We start from the raw sequence: 23,362 nt of genomic DNA, 5'->3' as shown, positions 1-23,362 counted from the left end.
GGAGGAAAAGCAGGAAGGAACCAGCAAAAGAGGGGAGAGAAAGAAGAGGAGGTAAATGGTCATTCTCTGCCCTAGGCCTCCCTGCCTTCCTCACATTGTGGAGGTCAGAATTCTCTCCTTTAATGGGCCAAATCTTTAGAGCACTTATGTTGGAACCATTGGCTAGGGACCTGGTTTCCAGCTCTGCCTCCTATGGTCACTTAACTTCTCTAGGTGGCTGGGGATGCAGCTCAGTGCTAGAACATGTGCTTAGCATGCACAGGGCCCTGGGTTCAATCCACAGCAGTAGTGGGGAGAACACCTGTCTAAAATCAGTTCTCTTGTGGGTAAAAGAGAGGTAACTGTGCTATTCATGGGTCACACCCGAGGTGTCATATCAGTTGAATACTACAGGAGGCTAAATTCTAACTCTCTGGCCCTAGGAGTGGATCGGTCACTTAGCTTCTCTGATCTTTGGTTCCCTTCTCTATACATTGGGAATAATAATAGTAATAATGGTTGTCTATGTTATGGAGCAATTGTAGCTATTGAGCTTACCCATGAAGAATGCCAGGACACACTGAGATCTATAAATATTGGTTAGCCAGGCATGGTGGTGCACGCCTATAATCCTAGTACTTGGGAGGCTGAGACAGGAGGATCACAAGTTCAAGGCCAGCCTCAGCAACTTAGGGAGATCCTGTTTCAAAAGTGAAACATAAAATAGGGCTAGGGGGGTGGATCAGAAGTAGAATTCTCCTGAGTTCAAATCCCAGTCACACACACACACACACACACACACACACACACACACACACATCATAAATATTAGTTATTGTTGATTCTTCCAGAAGCTAGAGGATAAACTATAGTAGACTTGTGATAATTTTATAGAACACTCCTTACTTTTCAGTTGTGTGTCCTTGTCTCCTTCCATTTTCAAACACTCTTGAAAGGTATACCTCCTTCCCATTTTCATTCATTCACCAGTCCACTCAGTCAACAAACCCCAGCTGTGGCCACGGAGGCACATTCCAGTGGAGGCCGCCCATGTAATGGGCGGTGGTGTTGCTGAATCATTGACTGCTGTTCTCCCCTCTCTCGTCACGGGGCTCGCCACTGTGCTGAGTACTTCCTTCAGGAGTGGGCTTTTCCCTGGCTCCTTCTGCTTGTCTGTGGTATGGGCTTCCACCTTTTCTTTTCCAAGTGCTCTCGCTTGCCTGTGTTCTCTGTCCGCCTCATCTCAGTGGAGATTCTTACATTCCATTTACTGCCTTGTCCACCTCGTCTCAAGTTTCTCTAAGCTTTTGCATAGGGAATGGCTGCGTGTCAGTCAGCTTTCCATTGCTGTGACAAAATACCTGAGAAAATCAACTTGAAGGATGAAAGATTGCTTTTGGTGTGTGGTTTCAGAGGTTTCGGTCCAAGGTGAGCTGGCTCTGTTGCTTTGGACCTGATTGGAGTGTGTGCAGGTGAGGCTGCTCACCTCATGGCAGCTGAGAAGCAGAGAGAGAGAGTGGAAGGTGGGGGGACAAGACAGTCCCTTCAATAAGCTCCCACCCCCTCAGTTTCCACCCCCTCCCAACAGTGCATTCCACGCTGACTCCACCAAAGGGCTACTCCACGGATGAAGTCAGACTCCTCTCTCTAGATCTACTTACTTACTTCCGTTAAGCCCCACCTATGAACACTGTTGAACTGAGAACCGAGCCCTCAACATGTGAGCCCTTGGGGCCATACCAGAGTCAAGCCATAAACTCACTGTTTTTGTACTTTGTAAAACTTTCAGACCCTTGATAAGTCAACAAATTCTAAAAATGGTTGCTCTTTTTGGATAATGTAAACAAATGCTTGGAAGCACATACATTTCTTATGTGTGTTTTAGGCATGAGAAGACGTCCATGCCAAGGCACATTGTAAACATGTCAGCTTAGCTTGAAAAGAGGAGGTGGAGGTGCCCAGAAGGGCTTTTGGCCGCTGTATCTGGCCCCGTCTTCTTACCATGTCCCGGTGTCAGCATTTATGAACCCATAGCATGTAGCTGTTGCACCAGCCCTGGATATTTGCTTGATTATTAGTGCATAAACAAAACAACTATGCGTTGAGCTGTGACCTGGAGAAAAACAGCTTCGTATTCTCTTTCTCTCTCGCTCTCTCTCCCCTTCCCTGGCCCTTCTCCATTTGGAGAGAACACTGAGGCCCAGTGGCAGTGAACACAAAAGGGAGAGATAAGCAAGATGGTGTCCAGTATTGAGAAGAGCTGGGTGGCAGCTCAGACAGAGCAGAGCTACGGCGGGGCAGGGGCACTGCCTCAGAGTGGGTGCTAAGAAGCTCTCAGAGGAGGTGGCGAGGGATCCGAGACCCTGTGACACCAAAGTGTTGCAAGCCCCCGAGGATCCAGCAGCAGGAAGATCCAGAGCAGAGTCAACCCCAGGAAGGACCAGGGCAGGCCCAGCACAGAGTGACTGTGGAGTGATCGGGGACCGGGTGGCGAGGGGGCATGGTGGGATGGGGTGGGGAGGGCGGCCTGCAGTCAGGGTAGGAGAAGTGGCAACATGATCTGATTTCCAAGATCCATCCTTCAGTGTGATGGTGGGAAACACCCCAGGAGGAGAGAGAGAAGAGGCAGAAATGACTGTGGCTTGGACAAGGTGGCAGTAACGAAACTGGAGGGAAGAGGACAGACAGATGGCTTTTGAATATGTGTTGTAGAAGGAGCGGACAAGATGCGTCTGCGGGTTGGATGTAGGGGTAAAAGGAGAGAGTCAAGACTGAATCCAGGCTTCACTTAAGTGGGTGGTTATGCCCTTTATGGAGCTGAGGAGGGTCCAAACGAAACAAAATGGATATAAAAAAAACAAAACAGTTGTATCTGGTGCTAGGAAGAAAGGGAAGTGGGTACTAGGAAATTATTTTCAAGTAGGAATTTCAGCCCAAGACACCTGTGCCCAAATGTGCCAGCCCACCTGCATTGTGAGGGTGAAGATGCAACTCTCACCCCTGCCCTGTGGCCGTCGCGCCCACAGCCCACCCCAGGGATAAAGGATAAAAATAAAGGATGGTTCCAGACAGCAGCCACCAGCCCTGTGCTCTGGAAGGCAGGCCACGCTAACCTCAGAGGAAATTCAATTGGTCTGTAACAATGATATCTTCCTGGTCTAATCTAATCTCATCATTTTATGGGTAGTCTTTTTCTCTCTGATCCTCAGCCTTTTTTTCTCCTTAGTTAATTTATGCCCAGCAGCCAGATAAACAAAGTTGTCTCCTGGGCATTATGTATGCAAAGATGCTGGTTATAGGTCCCTTCAGATCCTGGCATTGTGTATGCAAAGGTGCTGGTTATAGGTCTCCTCAGAGCAGCCCAGAGCCCGCTGTCTTCTCTTCCCAGGTGTTCTGGTAGGAGGACCTTCTTCAGGAGCTAGAAAGGATGGGGAGACAGGGAGAGAGACTTTCCACCACCCAGCAGATCCCCAAGCAGGACCACGTGCCCTTCCCTGCGATCCTTCTCCCACAAATCATGTGAGCTCTCTGCCATTGTCCTTGCCTCTGGCAGGAGAACCTGCTGCCCGGGAGCAAGAACTGTCCCCCAAATGCCAGCCCCACCTGTGGCCCTTCCCACACCCTGCTCTCTTCATCCGGGCACCTCAGCCTCACTGAACAAGGAAGGAAGCCACCCTCCCTTGGGGCTTTCTCTCTGCCGGGCACTGGTGTTCCCCGGCCTCTCCTGGCAGTGTCAGGCAGGTATTCATATTCATGTTAGTGGGAGAGAATATTCATGTTCAGGGGAGCAAAGTGATTTATCCTGACCGAGTAGCAGAAGTGGTGGAGTTTACCTTGAGCTGATCCTGCTTGACCTCTGGGGTGTATGTTGAACCTCGACTCCACTCCGCTGGCCATTCGCAGCAATTCTTCAGTCCTGATGCTGATGCCAGGTTGATCCCCACAGCCTGTGGGTGCCAGGGAGCCAGCATTTTGCTCCACATTAAACAGCTGTCGAAGAAAAAAAGGAGGGAAGGGGAAGGAAAAGAAAGAAAAGGAATGGAGGGCAAGGGGGAGGAGAAAGACAGAACTTAAACCAACTCCAAGGTCTTTATTGCTCTTAGGTCTCTTGGTGACGTTTCATTCTTTTTTCCTTTCTGTCTTCCAGCCTTAATCGATTACACAGGGAAATTTGGTCTGTAGCAACCCCAGGAGGCTGCTTGGTCGTGCACCAGAGAGCAGCAGAGCGGGAGTCCAGGCCTGACGTGGGCACGTGTTCCCATCCCCGTGCTCACAGGTAAGCCGGCCTTGTTTCTTTTCCCAAGAATGACGGCTCGCGATGTGCCAGGCTGGACTTGCATTTACCCGCCAAAGCCCCGCAGGTATTTTTGATCCTTACTGTGCTCTAGGTCTGATGGCGTGCCATCCAAGGGTTCACTGTGACTTGTATTGCCTCAGTGAGGATTCCTTTTGCAAAAGGAGAGCCAAAGGGTGAGTGGCGGTGGTAGCCTGGCTCTCTTTGGTGGCCATCGCTGAAGAAGCATGCGAGACTCACCCAGCCTGCCGTTTAGAAAAGGGCTACGGCTGGGACTGCAGTCCAGACTGAGAGCCTTGACATTTGGACTCCATACCAGCTTTCTGCTAGGCAAGAGCTGGGTGCAGTGGCACACAACTATAATCATAGTACTCAGGAGGCTGAGACAGGAGGATCACAGGTTCTAGGCCAGCCTGGACAACTTAATGAGACCATTTCAAAATAAAAAATAAGAGACTGCTGGAGATGTAGCTCAGAGGTAGAACTTCCCTGGGTTTAATACCCAGTACTAAAAGGAGGAGGAGGAGAAGGAAGAGGAGGAAGAAGAAGAGGAGGAGGAGGAGGAGAAGAGGAGGAGGAGGAGGAGGAGGAAGAAGAAGAAGAAGGAGAAGAGGAAGAAGAAGAAGAAGAAGAAGAAGAAGAAGAAGAAGAAGAAGAAGAAGAAGAAGAAGAAGAAATCAGCAAGCCCCCCCCACAAGCCAATTACACTTCCTATCCCTTTCTTCTCTCTTCTGGGTGGGGACTTGATGGGGGCAGGAAGAAAGACTGGCCTGGAGGAGATGTGGGGCAAGGAGGGGCTTTAGATGGTCCTGTCTTGTCTGGAGGTAGTGCTGAGTCTGCAGAGAGGCCAGATTCAGTAGGAATGGGAACATTAATACTGCTGAAGCTATGGGCAAGGAGCAAAACCCTAGACAAAATAGAAATGAAAGATGCATAAAAGGAGAGGGGAAGAACTGAACTGAGCTCCCAGGGAAGCGTTTGAGAGGATGTGCATGTGAGTAGGTGTGTAAATGTGTGTGTGTGAGTATGAGTGTGTGCACATGAAAGTGTGTGTGGTGTGTACTTGTGAGTATGTGTGTGAGTGTATGGTGTGTTTGAGTGTGAGTGTATGTGTGAGTATATAGTGTGTTGAAGTGTGTGTGTGTGAGCGTGTGTGTGAGTGTGTGTGTGTATGTGTGTGTGTCAGGGCAGTTCTCAGTCCTGCTCCCTGGTGGGGATCTGCTCCGGGGCCCACACCTGCACAGAGCTAGCGCAGAGCCTGGGGAAGGCTGTCTCCCCCAGGCTAGCAGAGCTTGGGTTTGGAGCCAGGGCAGCAGAGGCGTGCTTCCTGGACTCCAGCTCCTCTGAGCAAGGAAGCCGCTTTGCTGGTGGTGAGTCCAGGACCACAGGAGCCACTTGCGAAGGAAGGGAAGCGCCAGGCTCAGCCGAGGACCCAACAGGGCCCCGAAGGAATGGGAAGCGGGGTGCGGGTGCGAGGGAAGTTTGCTGAACCCTTACTATGTGATGGGCACTTTGCATGTGTGTTTTTTTCTGTAACGGCTTTATTGGAATATATTCCTACAACATATAATCCACCTGTTGGAAGTGTACATCAGTGGGTTTTAGTATATTCATAGAACTACATAAACATCAGCAAATCAATATTAGAACATGTTTTACTGCCCCCACAAAGAACCTAGTACCTATTAGTGGTCCCTGCCTATCTGCCTCTTCCCCCAAGCCCTGGGAAACCACCTATCTTTTATTCTACATAGATTTTTATATTCTAAATACTTAATGTGAAAGGAATCACACAGTGTCAGTATTCTTTACATAGACTCCCAAAATTGGTGATACTATCTCAGGTAGGTTTGGAATGACCCATGGGGGTGGTAGTAGCCTCAGTGTAATTGAAGGGGCACTGAATAAAATCAAGAGCATGAAAACATCTAGGGGTCACTAAGTATCTTTTTTCCTGAAAAGGAGGCAGTAAGCCAGTAAATTTTATAATCTATGAATTTATCATGTTTTCAAGATTCATCCACATGTGCATATTATCACTTCCTTTTTAGGACCAAGTAATATTCCATTGTATGGATATACCACATCTTATTTTTTGATTCATCAGTGGATGGATATGTGGGTTGTTTCCAGCTCTATGCCATGATGAATAATGCTGCTATTTCATGACCAATTTTTGTGTGGACATGTGTCTATTTCCTTTAATGCTCATAATAACAAAGCCATCATATGCACCAATTTATTAGGAGAAACTGCAGCTCTGAGAAGTAAAGTATTGTGTTTTGAGACTGAAAAGCTTCTCTCAATTTGGTTGGATTATCAAAGAAGGGCACCTAAGGGGGAGGAAAGTGAAATTTCATTTCACCTTTCGTGGGACACATGAGAACATGTGGACAGCTGCACAAGTCTCTCTTTAGAGTAGCTTTAGGAGGGGCTGGGTGGGCAGTGCCTCAGCAGTGTCTCCATTCTGAGAGGGCTCCCTGGGGTGGGCTCTGCTAGTAACACAAAGGAGGGCAAGCCAGCAGCCCAGCAAGAAAAACCCAAAGGAGAGGACTCCAGCCTGTGCCCAAGGAAGGCTGTGTGGCATGAAACAGCAGGGTCACAGGGGCTGCTGGCTCTGCTTCCTTCTCGCCCTGGGACTTTCCCAGAAAGTGCTAGGACGTGGGAGGTGGGTAACGTGCTGCCCCATTAATGTATCTGCGGTGGCTCGGCAGAACTCAGGCCAAAACTGGTAATCATTGACCCTCGCAGGCTGCCCGAGGCATTGCAGCAGATGCAGCGGGAAGGCTGGCCCTCCATCCTCTGCTCAAAGTTCCCCCAGAGCCTTGCCCGGCTCAGCACCTTTTCAGAAACATGATGCTTTGCTTTGACACTGGTGTAGAGAAACCCAGAACCAAAGACCACACAGATAATGACATGCCTGGATTTTTTTTTTTTTTTTAACTCAAGATTGAACTTACAGCCTGGCATGGTGGTGCATGCTTGTAATCTCAGCATTTGAGAAGCTGAGACAGGAGGATCGCGGTTCGCCACCAGCCTCAGCTACTACTTAGTGAGGCCCTTTGCAACTCAGTGAGACCCTGTTTCAAAATAAAGAATAAAAAATAGGGATGGGGGTGTAGCTCAGAGGTACAATGGCCCTGGGTTCCATCCCCAGTACTGCAAAAAAAAAAAAAAAAAATTGAACTCATGAGCATCCTACCTCTGAATGACACTACAGCACCCTCCCCTCCTCTGGCTTTTAATTTTTCGTTTTGAAAAACAGTCTCACTAAGTTGCTAAGGCTGAACTTGAACCTGTAATCTTCCTGTCTCAGCCTCCAAGTACCTGGAATACCATGCCCAGCTGACTGGATCCTTTCATTCCACACATGGCTGAAACCTGAAAGAGAAATGGGAGCTGGTGGTAGTATTTCTGAAGGTGTGACCAGCTTGCCCACTTTCTATGTCCCAGTGTCATCTAAGCTCTTTTTTTTCCTTTGTGTGTGTGTGTGTGTGTGTGTGTGTGTGTGTGTGTGTGTGTGTATGGTACTGGGGATGAAACCCAATCTAAGCTCTTTCTGTTCATCTGTAAGATACGTGTGAATGTTCCCATTTGGGGGATGAGGAAATCGACATGCTGCAAGATCCTGTAGCATCCTGTCTTAGCACTACCAAGTGACCAAATTCAGAGCCAAGCCTCACAAACCACTTCTTTCAGCTGCTCAGTAAGTCACACAGGGCTGACAGGGAAGTTCAAAGGTAAACTAGGATGCTGGACCAGCACGCTTCCAAAGTTCCCCTCCAAGCCCAAGACCTGGTGCTCCTGCCTCCGATTTGCATGTCTATCGAGCTGGGCGAGGCCAGCACAGGCTGCCCCTGGACACAGTAACATGGATACTAGGATACTTGTTTCCATTCTCTGACTTCCTGTTTCATGGATTATTGAGCTTGGGAATGCTATACATTTTCTTTAATGTGAACTGTACTTTCTTGTTGCACTTTCGGTAGGTCCAAGCTTCCTCTCCACGTGGAATTCATTCCTTTCTGGGCTGGAAAGACTGAGTTCCTATAAAACCAACCCAAACCAGAGAGAACTAGAAGGATCTCTGGACTAACAGGATCTCTGCACACGTAATGCATACAGCTTTTTATAAACATTTACATTCTTTCATTAAATTTAGGGCTCTGGGTAGTTCTGTTCGTGAAACTTAAGGAAAGTGCCACTACAGATGTATCCAGTTTCCAAATCAGTCTCCACCACAAACAGGCATACTTTGACAAGATACACAGGTGGGAGGATAACTCTGATTTGCAAAAAATAATTCTTTGCTTTAGAAAATAACCCACAATAGGATTCCTTTAAATGCCTAATATTCTACTGTGTATGTAATGTGACTTAACTATACACAATTTCTGTTCCTGTATCATCTTCTTGTAACATATACTGGTTTCAGTGTAAGACAATATGTCCAGATGTATACAATACTTTTAGTCCATTGGTGTTCCTTTTAATAGTAAGGAGAAACTGGGTATGTTGGCATGGGCCTATAATCCCAGTACTTGAGAGGCTGAGACAGGAGTATCACTGATTTGAAGTCAGCCTCAGAAACTAGTGAAACCTTAGCAACTGTTTCCAAATAAAATATAGAATAGGGCTGGGGGTGTAGCCCAGAGGTAAAAGGTCTCTGGATTCTACCCCCAGTAACACACACACACACACACACACACACACACACACACACACACACACGTGAGAACTTAAAAGACGGTGATACTAGAAAAGCCTTTGGATTTTTGTTGTTCTTAATTTAATGTTCAATCCTAAATTCATTGGAAATTAGAATTTACTAGTTAGGATAGAGACCTTCAGGAAGGTCTGGACTGGGCCAAGATAGTGTTCTGAGAACTTGGGTCAAAGTCAAGCACATCAGAAGCAGAACCAACCCTTCTATTCCTTTTTACACAGAGGCTCCAGTCTCATCTTGGTCCAAACTGGTTGAAATTTTACCCAGGATTATGTAGGGACTTGTCCTTTCTCTCGACAGCGACCATGTTTGTTGTGTCTTACCAGGTACCTTCGCGACTGGACCTTGACCCAGGGGTCCTGGCAAAGACAAGTTGGCCAGCTCCAAGACCGACAGCCAGAAGCCCAAACTCAGCAGCTCCTTTTGGGCACGTGAAGGTTCTGCATACATGAAGCATTGAACGACATTTTACACACCTCTTCAGACAGAGGCAAGTGGCTCGATTTGTCATGTTGACTTCTGAATAAACAAGCCATTGAACACCCCAAGCTGCAAGATGGCTGGACAAGCCTTTGCTTGGGAGAGGCCGCTGAGACGGTCACCCAGTCACCTGCCCTACTCTGGTGCATAGAGACCGAGTCCTACCCGTAGACAGTGACATGAGGCTAACATTGCCGTCCCCTTGCCCCTTTTGAGCATCCACCACTCTGAGTTCTTCACACCTTCCTATATCTATTTTCTGGACACACATTTGCTGAGCCTCTGGTCTCTGCCTGGTGCTGGGGTTAGAAGTGCAGGGGACACCACAGGGGAAGAGATAGTTGGGGTTGCCGCTCCCAGGTCAGGACAAATATAAAGGTCAAGTTAAAATTATTGCCCATGCTATAAATAAGAAGCAGAGTCCCATCCTGTATCGAAGGAGAGATGCCAGATTGACATTGGATGGGGATGGTCAGGGAGATCCCCTCTCCTTGAGAAACTGATCTTTAAATTTTGTTTTGAGAAATGGCCAAGAGTTTGGGTGAGCAGAGCAGTCGGCCAGGTGTCCCCAGCAGAGGACATAGCAGCCGAGGCAGGCTCAGAGGGGCCCAGGGACTTGCCCAGCTTCCACAGCTGAAATGAAGTGGGGCTGGACTCCGCCGATTGTCCTCTTGCCTTTGTCCCCCTGTCTGCTGGCCAGGTGTGACCTGGCACTGAGCTAAGGCCAGAGTATTTGCTTTCTTTTAGAGCAGGGCTCACCTCACTCCACTGATGCGGTTTCTTTGTGTGTGTGTGTGGGGGGGGGCTCCATCTCCCCACAGTAACTGTTGCCCTCAAAATAAACTCTGGCTGTAGAAGATGCAGAAGCTGCATCCTGTAGAGATCTAGAGATGTTGCCAAGTGAAGAGTACGCTCCCTATAACCTCAGGTCATCACCTGCAATTTGTCCAAGCCAGGACAGTCAGTAGAGGCTTCCCAAGGCAGCATGGTGCTTGGTAGAATGAAGTCGTCAGCTTTGTCCACATGCTCCTCGCGGTGCCTTTGGCATCATGACCATTTGGATCTCTGCCTGGCATCATGAAGCCCCTATGTGACCCCAGGGCCGGTCTGTCTTCTAGTGCGCAGCCTTGTGTCCATGCCCCTGTACCCCTGCCTTCCCCCACGTGCTCTTCTTCTCTCCTCTTTTGCTGCCCTTGAACATGTGCCTGTCTCCTCTCTAATCAAACCTGCCCTGGCTATTTAGGCTCAATCTCTATACAAGCCTTGGTCTCTTGTTAGCTCCTTCCCTATGATGTGATCTCTTATCCGAAGCAAAGAAATGTATGAAAAGCCATCACTCCTGCTGCACAGTAAGAAGGTGCTGAATAAATGTTTGCCTTCTTTCCACTTTGTTTATCAAGTGTTTGAAGGGTTCTGTAAAGCTTAAAAGCAAACACTTCTTAATCAGGCAGATCTAAATTCTTGTAATCTTTGCTCTTTTGACTTTCTACTTTGTTACGTTGGGTAAGTTGCTTAACTTTTCTGGGCTTCAGTTCCCAGACTCTTGGAATTACCAAGAACTCTAACTACAATAATGCATGTCAGAGGTTTGGGGTTGTGCCTGGGAGACACCATGGGCTTCCGGGTCTCAGAATGGCACTACTCCAGCGGGGCACTATTTACATTGTGCTCCAGGGGGCGCTGTTCACACAGAATGCACCGCCCTCTGCATCCTGGGTTGCCATTCCACCCTCTTTGGAGACTTCTAAGTCCTGGTCTTTCCCCTCATTCGATTTGGAACATGCACCTCCTTAGTTTACCCTGCTCACTCTGGCTCAATCTGCTCACACCCAAAAAAGCAATATTTTCCCTTGGTAAAGCGCCATGTACTCTTAGGTTTAGAAGCATTCTTGGAAAGTCTCTGAAGGAGCTAAATGCCTCCAACTGTGCCCTTGTGAGTTTCTCTTGACCCTTACGGCTTGCTCACCCCCTTGTCACACCCTTGTAGCTCCCGGGGACATAGTACTCTTTCTCTCTAAAACTCTGGACAAGGCAAAGTGCCCTCTTTGGGTCTTTCTTTACATCACTGTGACATGCTAGCATTTCCAAAAGTCCTTAAGAAATAATTATGAAAAACAATAGAAAATTAAATTAGAAAGGCACACAGAATAAGTGTCCAATGTCCAAATTATTGGCTGCTAACTCCACACCAAATGCACACTGTCACCAGACTAGTGAAACCTCTCGGACACTTACCTGGGTTCAGCTTAGTAAGCTCAAGCCTAGATGCACTCATAGAAACACCAAGAAACATCATATCCTGTAGGCTCAGTACTTGGGAGGCTGAGGCAGAAGGATTTCAGGTTTGAGGCCAGCCTCAACAACTTACTGAGACCCTCTGCAACTTAGTGAGAACCTGTTTCAAAATAAAAGAATAAAATAGGGTTGGAGATAGAGCTCAGAGGTAGAATGCCCCTGGATATCCCCAGTACCACACACAAAAAAGGTGAATGGCTGAGGGTACAGTTTGGAGGTAAACTGTCCTTGGGTTCAATCCCCAGGAAAGAAGGAAAGAAAGAAAAAGAAAGACAAACAGAAAATAAGGAAGAAATGAAGAAAGAAAGAAAGAAAGAAAGAAAGAAAGAAAGAAAGAAAGAAAGAAAGGAAGGAAGATCTCATCTCCTGGGTCTTTGTATTGGGAGCATAATTATTTCAGGATGACCAATGACCCTGTGTAAACATGTCAGTTAGATAGAATTTAAAGCCTGGGCTTCAATATTTTTAACTCCATGTAATAGCTTTCTTATTTAATTTGGTTATTTTCCTGATTCTTCACATCTTCACAGAAAAGCAAATATCCGTAGAACATATATGCACACGGCACGGCTTTGGGAAGCGCCAGTGGGATAGCTTCTCCCAACTGGCTTTTACCAGTCTTGGCCTCCTTTTTCTTTGCCGTGTGCATACGGCCTTTTCTGCAGTTGTCTTCTCCACCCAAAGACCACTAGGAACCGCCTGTATTTGAGCAAGTTGGACATTGGCAGCTAGGGATAAAGTAATGCCCCATGAACCTTTGTGGGAGTCTCTCCAAGAGGGTGCTGAACATGACCTGAGTAGGATTAAGTGCTGCCAGGAAGTGGGGGGTATGGCTCTGTCAATAAATCTTATTGTCCAGAGGTGAGAGGGTGGTGGTACAAGACCCGAGCTGTTGTGGGTAAAGGACATCAATCATTCATACTAACCAGATAGGGGGGGATTTGGCTGGCTTGTGGTTTGGACAATGGTCATGGTCTTGTCTGTGTTCAAGTGAGATTACAGAGGGGCCTTATTTTCATCCTGACCCATCATGACGAGAGTGGTCCTGTCTGCCGTTGAAGTCCTGTGAAGTTGTTTGCCTTTAGCATGAAAACAGCAAGGCTGACCACGAGCTCAGTCCAGCTCCCTGAGCTCAGGGCCTGGCTTCTCCTCCTCGGTCGGTGCGTGTGTCTGGTTAGTGGTCCAGATCAAAGTCTATGGTCAGAGAAGAACAACATCACGCCAGGGTACCACGCTTCTACTCAGATATGCCAAGGATTGTCTCTCCCTCCTCTTCTACCTCTCCATGATAAGGCTTCTACCCTGATTACAGACGAATCCTTCATTAAAACATGCTGGCATTTCCTGGGTGTTCTGTTCCACGCTGGGGCATGGGCTTTGAGGCCAGCCCAGCTCACACACATGATATGTAGTCAGATCTTTATCTGTGTCGTGGAGGCCTTTTCTCCTTTGGCTTCCTATTCTGCTTTGCAGAGTTGACCCAAGGTGGCTGGGGCCAGTGACACATGGTTAAACTGCTGCTCTAGTTTAAATTTGTGAAATAATTAATAATAATAATAATAATAATAATAATAATAATAATTGCCACTATTTATTGCATACTTGCTATGTCTTGGTATTTTTATATATACCTTTTCATTTCAATTGTATCATGAGCTTTGGAATTATATAAGAGTCATATCACCAGTGAGGACACTGAGGCTCAGAAACTGAGGCCGGGAAGGAAACTGAGGCTCAGAGAGGCCAGCGGCTTCTCAGGTCACTTGGCCATTAAGTGGCAGAGCGGGGGTTCCCATCTGTGTCCATGCTCACCTAAGCTGAGGCTCCTTCGCCCCACCATGCTGGCTCTGGTTGCCATCTATTCTGGGAACATTCCTGGCGGAGGTCTCCTACCTTCTCACCAACCCCTCCATTCCCCGGGGTACAGAGCACTGAGCATTTCAGATAATGGTGCTGTGACCAGCTGGGCCAGAGCTACAGTATTCATACCCTGTACACCCTGGCTTCACTCAGAGTGGTCCCAGGAGGATGCTTACCCCAAGGAAATGTGGAGACTTCCCCAAGCACTTCATCCCCCAGTCTAGCCCGGGACCTGAATGCCCTTTTATATGCCCACAAGGCCAGGAAAGATGGTTTCTACAAGTCTTGCCAAGTTCTATCTAAAAAGAACCCATGCTGACCCCAAGTGAGCTGCCTGAGAAAGACAGCCGAGACAATTTCTCTATCATTCCGAACAAAAGCAGATGCCACCCCTGTCTACTACTACACTCTGGATAGTCGAGGGACAGTCGAGGGGCTAGAGGTCTTCTGTTCCTCGGTGTGCTGAGCAAGGGCTTGATGCAAACCCAGCTGGTGGCTGTGGTCCATGGCTTGAGATGATTTTCGTAGAAAGCTGAAGTCCTCTACAGTAGCAATTAGATGTGTTCATTTTTAGCAAAGGTGTATTGGAGAGGACAAGCTTGACACCTACCTTGTTGAGTCCCGTTTGGTAGCTGCCTTGACACCCTGTTGGTGCTTTCAGGACAGAAAACCTGTTTCCCTGTAATGTTGAATTGCTTCTCTGGGAGCAATCTGAGAACAGGGCTGTCCCCCTGTTCATTTCTTAGTGCAGTGCCTGGCACATGGTAGATGCTCAGTGAATAGTGTCTGTTCACTTACACTGAGAAGGCAGAGTGTACGGCCCTCCTCCTGTTGAAGGCATTGCTATGGAAGGGCCTCAAGAAATGTTTGTTGACTCAGTCAGCTCTCACCCTGAAACTAAGCTTGACATTTCTTCCGTGCTGTATGTAGTTGCCAAAAGACTAAAGAAACTCATCTCACATTTGCTTTCAGGCCACACAGTTCATATTTCCTGCTTCTAACATAAAATTTCAATTCCCAGAAATGTCCTGATGTTAACTAAGGTTGTATATGAGCTGTGAGAAGTTTGGCTTAAGAGGCAGACCACAGTACTAATTTTTAATTTTTTTTTATTTTTCAAGAGAAATAATAGCCTTCATAATTCTGAACCAGACACAGTGAAAGCAGAGAGCTGTGTGCCTTCTCTTTCTGGTGTAGTGGCTGCTAAGCACGCTGAAAGTGGTTGGAGGCAGTGCATCAGGTGTTATAAGAAATCTAAAATTCCTAATGGGTTGTTCTCAGGTGGAGGTCTGTGGAAAAAACAGTTCTATACTAAGTCTTTAGCAATGAGCATGAGTTACGGATATGACACTTAGAAAGGAGGGGGTTTGGCTGAAGTGGGCACTGCAATGTAAGCAAAGTCTGTATTTTTTGTGAAGAAAAGGGGACTCAGGAGTAAGATGTGCTTGTTCCCAAGAATGTGGAGGGCCTTAAACTAAAGAGACTTCAGACTTGTTTAGAATTATGTTGTCCTCAGAGCACTGGTAGATGGATGTTCCATATAACAGTTTCTCCTATAAGTCTACAACAAATATAACAAATGGCGACCAGTGCTGAGTGAGTTGGCCCCTGCTGCCTTCCCAGCCCACACCTCGTGGGGACCCCAGCACTCCATTACTTGTGTATCTGACTCTACTTTCACCCCTGCCGCCATCTTGTTTTTTTTATCACTTCCGCCTAAATCACATTCACAATTTTTTTTTTTTTTTTGATGGTACTGGGGGTGGAACCCAGAGGCTTTCTACCTCCGGGTTATACTCCCAGAACCATTTTTTATATTTTATTTGGAAACGGGGTCTCACTAAGTTGCTGAGAGCCTCACTAAGTAGCTGAGGCTGGCTTCGAACCTGTGCGATCCTCCTGTCTCAGCCTCCCATGCGCGGGGATTACAAGTGTGCGCCACCACGCCCGGACACATTCACAATTTTTTTGTGTGTGTGGTACTGGGGATAAAACCTAGAAGCACTATACCTCTGAGTTACACCCCCAGCCCTATTTTTTTAGCCTTTTTATTTTTAAAACAGGTCTCACTGAGTTGCAGAGGGCCTCAGTAAGTAGCTGAGCCTGTCCGCGAACCGCGATCCTCCGGTCTCAGCCTCCCGAATGCTGGGATTACAAGCGTGCGCTCCCATGCCCGGCTTCTCACATTCACAATTAAACGCAGGGTGGTCACTACCCTACACAGGGATGTCCCTCCTAAAATATCCCCTTGAGAGGGAGCCATCTGCTTGCCAAGGTATGTGAGTGGCAGCAAACTTTATTTTCGTTTGCACGTTGGTTGATTTGTCATCCGTCTGCAAATGTGTATAGAGTTCCCGCTACGTGAGACTCTAACACATCTTCAGGCCTTAGGCTTAGCAGCACTGCTCTGCCCCTCAAAACAGATGAGGGCTCGCCCTGTTTCCTAACGTGGCAGTGTCACTCTGCACTTGGCTGTCCGTGGGCTTTTCTGCACGCCCTGACCAACTGGGAGCTGCATCATGAGAGAATTGTGTTGACTGCCTCTATGGTGTCTGGGAAGAACAGTAATACCAACACCTTGTTATTGAACAAGGATGGATAAATCAATTACCATGTACATAAAGGTAACGAGTTTGCTGGTTGCTGAGATGAGAGGGCGGAGATGCAGCTAATGGGGATCTTGTAGAAAAGGTGCTCCTTTGGGTATCATACCAGTCACACTGTGATGTCACTGCTGATGTGCTTAGCTGGCTTCCCCTTTTGACTGTGAGTTCCTTGAGAACAAGGAAAGTTCTGTTTGCTGTTGAGATTCTACAAAATAAGCATACAAATTGATGTCTGGGAAGGACACAAAAAGGTCTGTTTTTGAGCAGGAGCTGTTTGTAGAACAAGAATGCTGAAACACTAAAGAAAAAGGAGAAAGAAAGAAATCCACTTGTTTTGCCAGGCACCAAGAATACCTTGGTAAATATTAGCTAATGTGTGGCCTTTTGCTTGCTATTAAGATTTAGTCATTTCAGTAGGAAGGAACCTAAAAACCAGGCATATTACATAACCCACACACCAGGGACAATCTCTAATCACCCCGTAGTTCATAAAATACACATGGACTCCTTCTACGGTGGATTAATCTCCATTGTCTAGGCCAAGTAGGATATGTACAATAATAAGCCTGCCGTGTGAACGATGGGTTCGATTAGTGGACTAATTTATCCTGCATCCTTGCATTATCTAAGTGTAATTCTTCCCACTCTTTGAACAAGTAAATCAACAGCGTTGCCTAATCTAGAATATGTCAAAAGCACCTTTACTTCACACTAACAATAAAGGCTTCTTTTAAACCTCGTTTCTTACATAACAGTGGCTGTTGTATAGAGAGATTAAAGTGGTATCTCGTTTCTTCCTGGTGTGATCTTATTTTCATCTTGGGAATATGTTCCTATCTATGTCTATATACTCACCTGCATCGTTGTGAACACTTGGAAATTTCACTGTCTCAGTGTGCTTGGGAGAATAGGCTGGGACATGGATGAAAGCGAACTGATTCTGATCAAAAGCTATTTGGCAGGGCTCAGAAAAGCAGCCCGAGTGCTATAGAGCGTGACACAGGAGAGGGGGCAATGCTGGAAGCCCGTCCACACCTGCTGCCCAGGGACCTCAACTGGGTTTTTGTCAGGTCTTAGCATGACGGTATTCAAGCCATGTGAGGTTTGGAAAAATATATTTATACCCAGCACAGGGTTTGATCTGAGAACAGCCACTTGCCTTGGCTTAAACCATGTAACTGTACTGCTGAATTCGGTGGTTTCGAGCTAATACCAATTGGCATCAGTCCACTGGCTGAAGCCCACGATGAATTAGGCTGGGTCTGAAAGAGAGCAGTCTGCGAGCCGAGACCAGCTCCAAAGGCATCACTCTCTTGCTCTCCCACCCATGGACGTGCGGGGCCGGGATGTGTTTAGCACACTGGTAAGTGCGTGCAGGCTGCTGGCTGCTTTTGTTTTGCTTCTTTGTAAGGTCAGGCAGATGACGTTTTACTATTAATGCAGTCATGGAAAACCCACATCTATGCCAGAGATGAAAGGAGGCACTTCTTCACTTTAAGAAACATCCTCTCCCTTCAAAAGTGAAGCAAATTGCAGAGAAGGGTGGTGGGAGGCAAAACTCAGAGCTGGTGTTTTAGGGGCCATTTCTGGGATTATGGCGAATTGATAAAGAGAATGTGGATTCTGTTGATCCATGGAATCTATGTATCTTTTATAAATGTCCTATAAAAATCACTTTTATAATTGATTATTTAGGTGAAATCCACTCTATAAAGAACCTTGTAAGCAGTCTGCATCTGAAGAAGGAGTCATTCCCCACTGGGCATGGGCAAGGTTAAAGGGCAGGGGAGAAGTGGGGGAAGGGGGCCATTTCCCCTCCTGTGCCTCACCTGGCACCATTCCCTAGTCCTCTCTGGGGACGTGGGGTAGGTGAGGGGGAGCACTGCTCTTGTCCTCTTGGCAGTGCTCTTTTTCATGTCTTTCGAAGCTGTCCTCTGCATCAGGTGCCCAGAGCTGCAGTTTTCCTCCCACCGTTTCTGCTTGGCACTGGCTTCCTGTGTATTTACCTGAGCGAAGGCCATGAACACTTTTGTTTAAAATGCATCACCAAGTCGGTTTCACTTCCTACTTTTTATGAGTAAACACGTTTTTGAAGGGAGATTTTGAAATCTATTTTAAAAAAACATATTTGCATTTAAGAAAGAAATACCACGAAGACATTGCTCACCACGGCAGACACACCTTGATTTTCTTTGGTGTAGGGAGAGAGGTTGTCTAGTGTTTATGACCTCAGGTCTTTTTTTTTTTTTTAACTGCTGTTGGCTGTTTAGAGGAAAGTCTCTTCACTGTTTTGCTGTAAGATGGAAGTCACACACACAGAAAAACACCATGTGTAAGAAACCACTGAACAGACAGTATTTCAAACTGAATTAAATTACCCCCTTCATGTTGATGGAATCAGTACCAAGCATTCATAGACTGTTAGCAGCTGGTCTTTGGAGATGAATAAAACTTGGTTCCACCTTGATGGATTAGTATTTAAATTAGTGCTCACTAGCCCAGGAACTGTTGAGCAGAGAAGGAAGTGTGAGATATTGATGGGGACCCCATACTATTCCTTTTGAAAATCTTGGCAAACAATGGAGAGAGTAGGCATAGGCTTGCAGATCCACAGAGTCTCTGAGGTCAGCTGGTAAGTTCTGAGCTCTGTTCTAAATAGTGGAGAGCATTTTTAAAAAAGAAATTTGGATCCAAGTGTGGTGGCTGAGAGGCTTGAGAGGCTGAGACCAGAGGATTGCAATTTTGAGGCCAGTCTCAGCAACTTAGCAAGATTCTTTCTCAAGATTAAAAAAAAATGTTTTAAAGGCTGGGGATGTAGCTCATAGTTAGAGTGCCTCTGGGTTTAATCCCCAGTGCCAAAAATAAGCAAATAATAGATAAGTAAAAATAAATTAATAGAATAAATTATATTAATATTGTGTTTGTGCTATAGTATTTCAGGAAACTATAATTTTAGAATATATATAGTCTAATATATTATAAATATTATATATAAGATATATAACATATAGAGAATATATATAACATATATATTCTAATATATAATATATGATATATATAATACATATTATGTAATATGTGTGTGTGTGTGTGTATATATATATATATATATATATATATATATATATACACACACAACCAGTTTGGTTTGTCCTACCAACAGGACAGTGTGGTAAAAGTCCCCTTGGCCTGGTTTGGTACATGACTTCAGATAAGTCATTTGCACTTTCTGAGTCTCGGTTCTCTCATTTGACAAGTGAAAGAACTAAACTGGATCAGGATTTCTCTCAATATATAAGTACAAGTACCAATAGTACTCAGAATGGTTTAGGTATTATTTGATAAGCATTGCCTTTTTCAGTTATTTATTGCTTAGCAGAAGGCTTATTTTATAAAGAAAAGAGGGAAGCAATTGGAAGGCTAATATCAAGTAATTAAAATACGAGACCTAATTGGTCATTATAACCAAAGATTTTTTAAGACACTGACTGAGGACAGGAAGTACTTGAATATATGATCTCTTAGTTTCCTTCCATTTCCATATCTCTCATTAACTTTGTATTTAAGTAATAAGATTGTCCTGTGGAACACTCTTATTGAAAATAGAATTGTATCCAGAATTAACCAGTCAGCTTGCCCAAATGATCAGTCAACCAGATAGTTTTGAATGATCATTTCATTTGCAGCTAGTACTCAGCTCGCTACTGCTATAGACATAATCTTATTTTTGTTTTCCTTCAATATGTTTTCAGATCAGGGTGTTGACAGAGAGGATGTTCAAACGCCTTCGGAAATGGTTTGTTACCCGTTTGTTGAGACGTTCCCGGCAAAGGGCGAGGCTAGTCTCCAAAGATGGCAGGTGCAACATAGAGTATGGCAACGTGGATGCACAATCCAGGTTTATATTCTTTGTGGACATCTGGACGACTGTGCTGGATCTCAAATGGAGATACAAAATGACCATTTTCATCACAGCCTTCCTGGGGAGCTGGTTCCTTTTTGGTCTCCTGTGGTATGTGGTAGCCTACATTCACAAAGACCTCCCGGAGTTTCATCCTTCGGTCAATCACACCCCCTGCGTGGAGAACATTAACGGCATGACCTCAGCCTTTCTGTTTTCTCTGGAAACCCAAGTGACCATTGGGTATGGGTTCCGGTGTGTGACAGAACAGTGTGCCACCGCCATCTTTCTGCTCATCTTTCAGTCAATTCTTGGAGTTATCATCAATTCCTTCATGTGTGGCGCCATCTTAGCCAAGATCTCCAGATCCAAAAAATGTGCCAAGACCATCACCTTCAGCAAGAACGCCGTGATCAGCAAGCGCGGCGGGAAGCTTTGTCTCCTCATCCGAGTGGCCAACCTGAGGAAGAGCCTCCTGATCGGCAGCCACATCTACGGAAAGCTTCTCAAGACCACAGTCACGCCTGAGGGAGAGACCATTATTTTGGACCAGACCAATATCAATTTTGTAGTCGATGCTGGCAATGAAAATTTATTCTTCATCTCCCCGCTGACGATTTACCATGTCATTGACCACAACAGCCCCTTCTTCCACATGGCAGCAGAAACTCTTTCCCAGCAGGACTTTGAATTGGTGGTATTTTTAGATGGCACAGTGGAATCCACCAGTGCCACGTGTCAAGTCCGGACATCCTATGTGCCAGAGGAGGTGCTCTGGGGCTACCGTTTTGTTCCGATAGTATCCAAAACCAAGGAAGGGAAATATCGAGTGGATTTCCATAACTTTAGCAAGACAGTGGAAGTGGACACCCCTCACTGCGCCATGTGTCTTTATAATGAGAAAGATGCTAGGGCCAGGATGAAGAGAGGCTACGACAACCCCAACTTTATATTGTCAGAAGTCAACGAAACAGACGACACCAAAATGTAGCAGTGGCTTCTCAGCAGGAGTAGTATGAAGTCTTCCGGGTATCTAGTGACCACCAGCGTTGTGAAGCAATCAACAGCTTGGGGTACAAAAGCAGGATGAGAACCTTCAAAGTCAGCCAGTGCAATGACCCCTAAAGCCCATAACTGGGATCCTACAAAACGGGTAGCTTTACAAGGCTACTGTGTTAGCACATGTGGTACATTTATAGGAAAATGACTTAGGAACCATAGGAGCTCACTGGAATCTTGAATATGACTATTTGAGGTCATGCAAGATGAATGGAAACAGTCATCAAAAGTCACATAGAAAGCCGGGCGTGGTGGCTCACACTGGTAAGCCCAGTACTTGGGAGGCTGAAATAGGAGCATCGCAGGTTCGCGGACAGCCTCAGCTACTTAGTGAGACCTTATTTCAAAACAAAAAATAAAAAATAGATTTGGGGGTATAGCTCAGAGGTAGAATGCCCCTGGGTTCCATCCTTAGTACCACACACACACAAAAGAAAAAGTTGCATAGACAGGCCAAAAGAGATTTTTAAAGTTTTCCTGAAGAAGTTAGGAGCTTTAGATAGGATCAGAGAACAACCATAATTTCACTTTGATTCTACTGCGAAAAATGTCACTTTCATTTTAACATTGATTGACTTTTATACGTGACTTTCCTCAATTGTATTAAATTGTCTGAGGAGTTGGGCAGATGAACTAACTAGCCGGTGACAGTAAGAGGAGACTGTCACACAGTCTCTGATCGTTGAAGCCTTGTCTGAATTTGGATCATGTGTGTTTTGGGAGAGTCAGAGGAAGGCAAGTCCTGAGACTCCGCAGGGCCCAAACGTGCTCTGCTTTATGACCTGTCCAGATGGTGCCGCTCGCATTGGGCTTTGGCCCAACTGACCTTGTGCGGTGCACTTAGACAGCTGCTGAGTGAATCTATGCGCTAGGATTTTGGTGAACATCTTCCTGCAAGATGGGAAGTTGCACGTCTTGGTGGCATTTCTTTTCATCTGCATTGGATGGGTCAAGGGACTACAATTACAAAGGTTAAGAGTATTCCCTGTTCTTCCAAGATGGCAGCAAGTACTTGGACACGTGTTCAGTCTGGAGTGAATGTAATGCCAATGTCTACAGTTTCTGTGTTTCTCTGCCTAGGGTTTGTACTGGAATAAAATGCTGTTTCTGAAGAAGTGGGAAAGAGAAAGGAATGGGCTGTGGCCTCATAGTCAGGGCATTGCCAGGTCTTCCTGTCTCTGGGATCCTTTGCTACCTTCTTCCTAAAGGGGGCCAACTTCATGATTGGCCTTTAAGGGAAGGTTTTTTAATGTGAATGTCTTGTTCATTTCCCCAGGTGCATTATTTTGGATGTATCCTGTAAAAAAAAAAAAAAAAAAATGGAACTCAAAGCTGCTTAGGAATCAAATTGTTTTCAGTATGTTGATTAACATATTAAATTTCTGAAACTGTGTAGGCACAGTCCTAAAGTGTCTTTTGTACATTACTGCAACAGGGTGAAAGGTGAAAATACTCTTGTGGTGAACTTTCTCCTGGAAGAGGAGGCACTGGGGGTGGGGGGAGGAAGCAAAAAGGATGCATTTGTTGTTCCCCAGGAGGAAATGAGCATGGCTGTAGACACACCCCTTCCGGTACAGCTCCAGCCAATCTCTCCACGGTGAGTCTTGGCACATACAGAGGCAGCTGCCGGCTGTTATTGCTAGGAATGACATTGTTTTTCCAGGCCGGGTTGAGTTTGTACAGACCCATCCATACTCTCTCATCCTTCTGATCCCAACCTGTGGAACTCCGATGGGTCTAGGGTTGCACACCTTGTCAGGGACCATCGCAGTGAATGTGACTAGTCCACACAGGCGATTGCTGTGTGCCTCTAAGTGTTTAGGCACCACAACTTGGTTTGCTGACAAAACTAAACAAAACCAGGTATCCCGCACTTGAGGAAGCTGGGGTTCTCTGCTGGCCCATTGTCAGGAAGTTTTATGATTCCGTAGCTCTTCATTGCTGAGGTCAATTCACCTAAGAATACTCTCCTCTGCTCTGTCCTGCCTGCGGGCAGCATGGCCGGGGATGGCTGAAAGTGCAATGCTCAGAGGCAGCCCATTCCCTTTGGTTGTCAAGAGAGCCCAACTACAGGAATCATTGTGACTTATGTGGCAGAAAGCTTGTCTACATCCAACTATTCTTTTATGATAGCCAACACACTCCACAATTGAAATCTCCTT

At 46.1% G+C, this 23,362-nt stretch overlaps 1 protein-coding gene across 1 annotated transcript in view; it reads left to right on the top strand.

Annotated features, from left to right (window-relative positions):
- KCNJ1 (potassium inwardly rectifying channel subfamily J member 1) overlaps positions 1–21,132 on the top strand; it is a gene marked incomplete at its 3' end in the record, with an annotated part of 30,619 nt that extends 9,487 nt beyond the window's left edge. The window contains exon 2 of the mRNA XM_080710795.1: positions 19,993–21,132. Within this exon, the coding sequence (XP_080566921.1) occupies positions 20,014–21,132 (1,119 nt within the window). The 5' untranslated portion in view covers positions 19,993–20,013. The remainder of the gene's footprint in view (positions 1–19,992) is intronic.
- Positions 21,133–23,362: the final 2,230 nt, after the last annotated feature.

The sequence above is a fragment of the Muscardinus avellanarius genome (genome assembly GCF_963383645.1).
Source record: "Muscardinus avellanarius genome assembly, chromosome: 1".
NCBI lineage: Eukaryota > Metazoa > Chordata > Mammalia > Rodentia > Gliridae > Muscardinus > Muscardinus avellanarius.
Note: the sequence above shows the minus strand (reverse complement) of the source record. Positions and strands in the feature narration are given on the sequence as shown.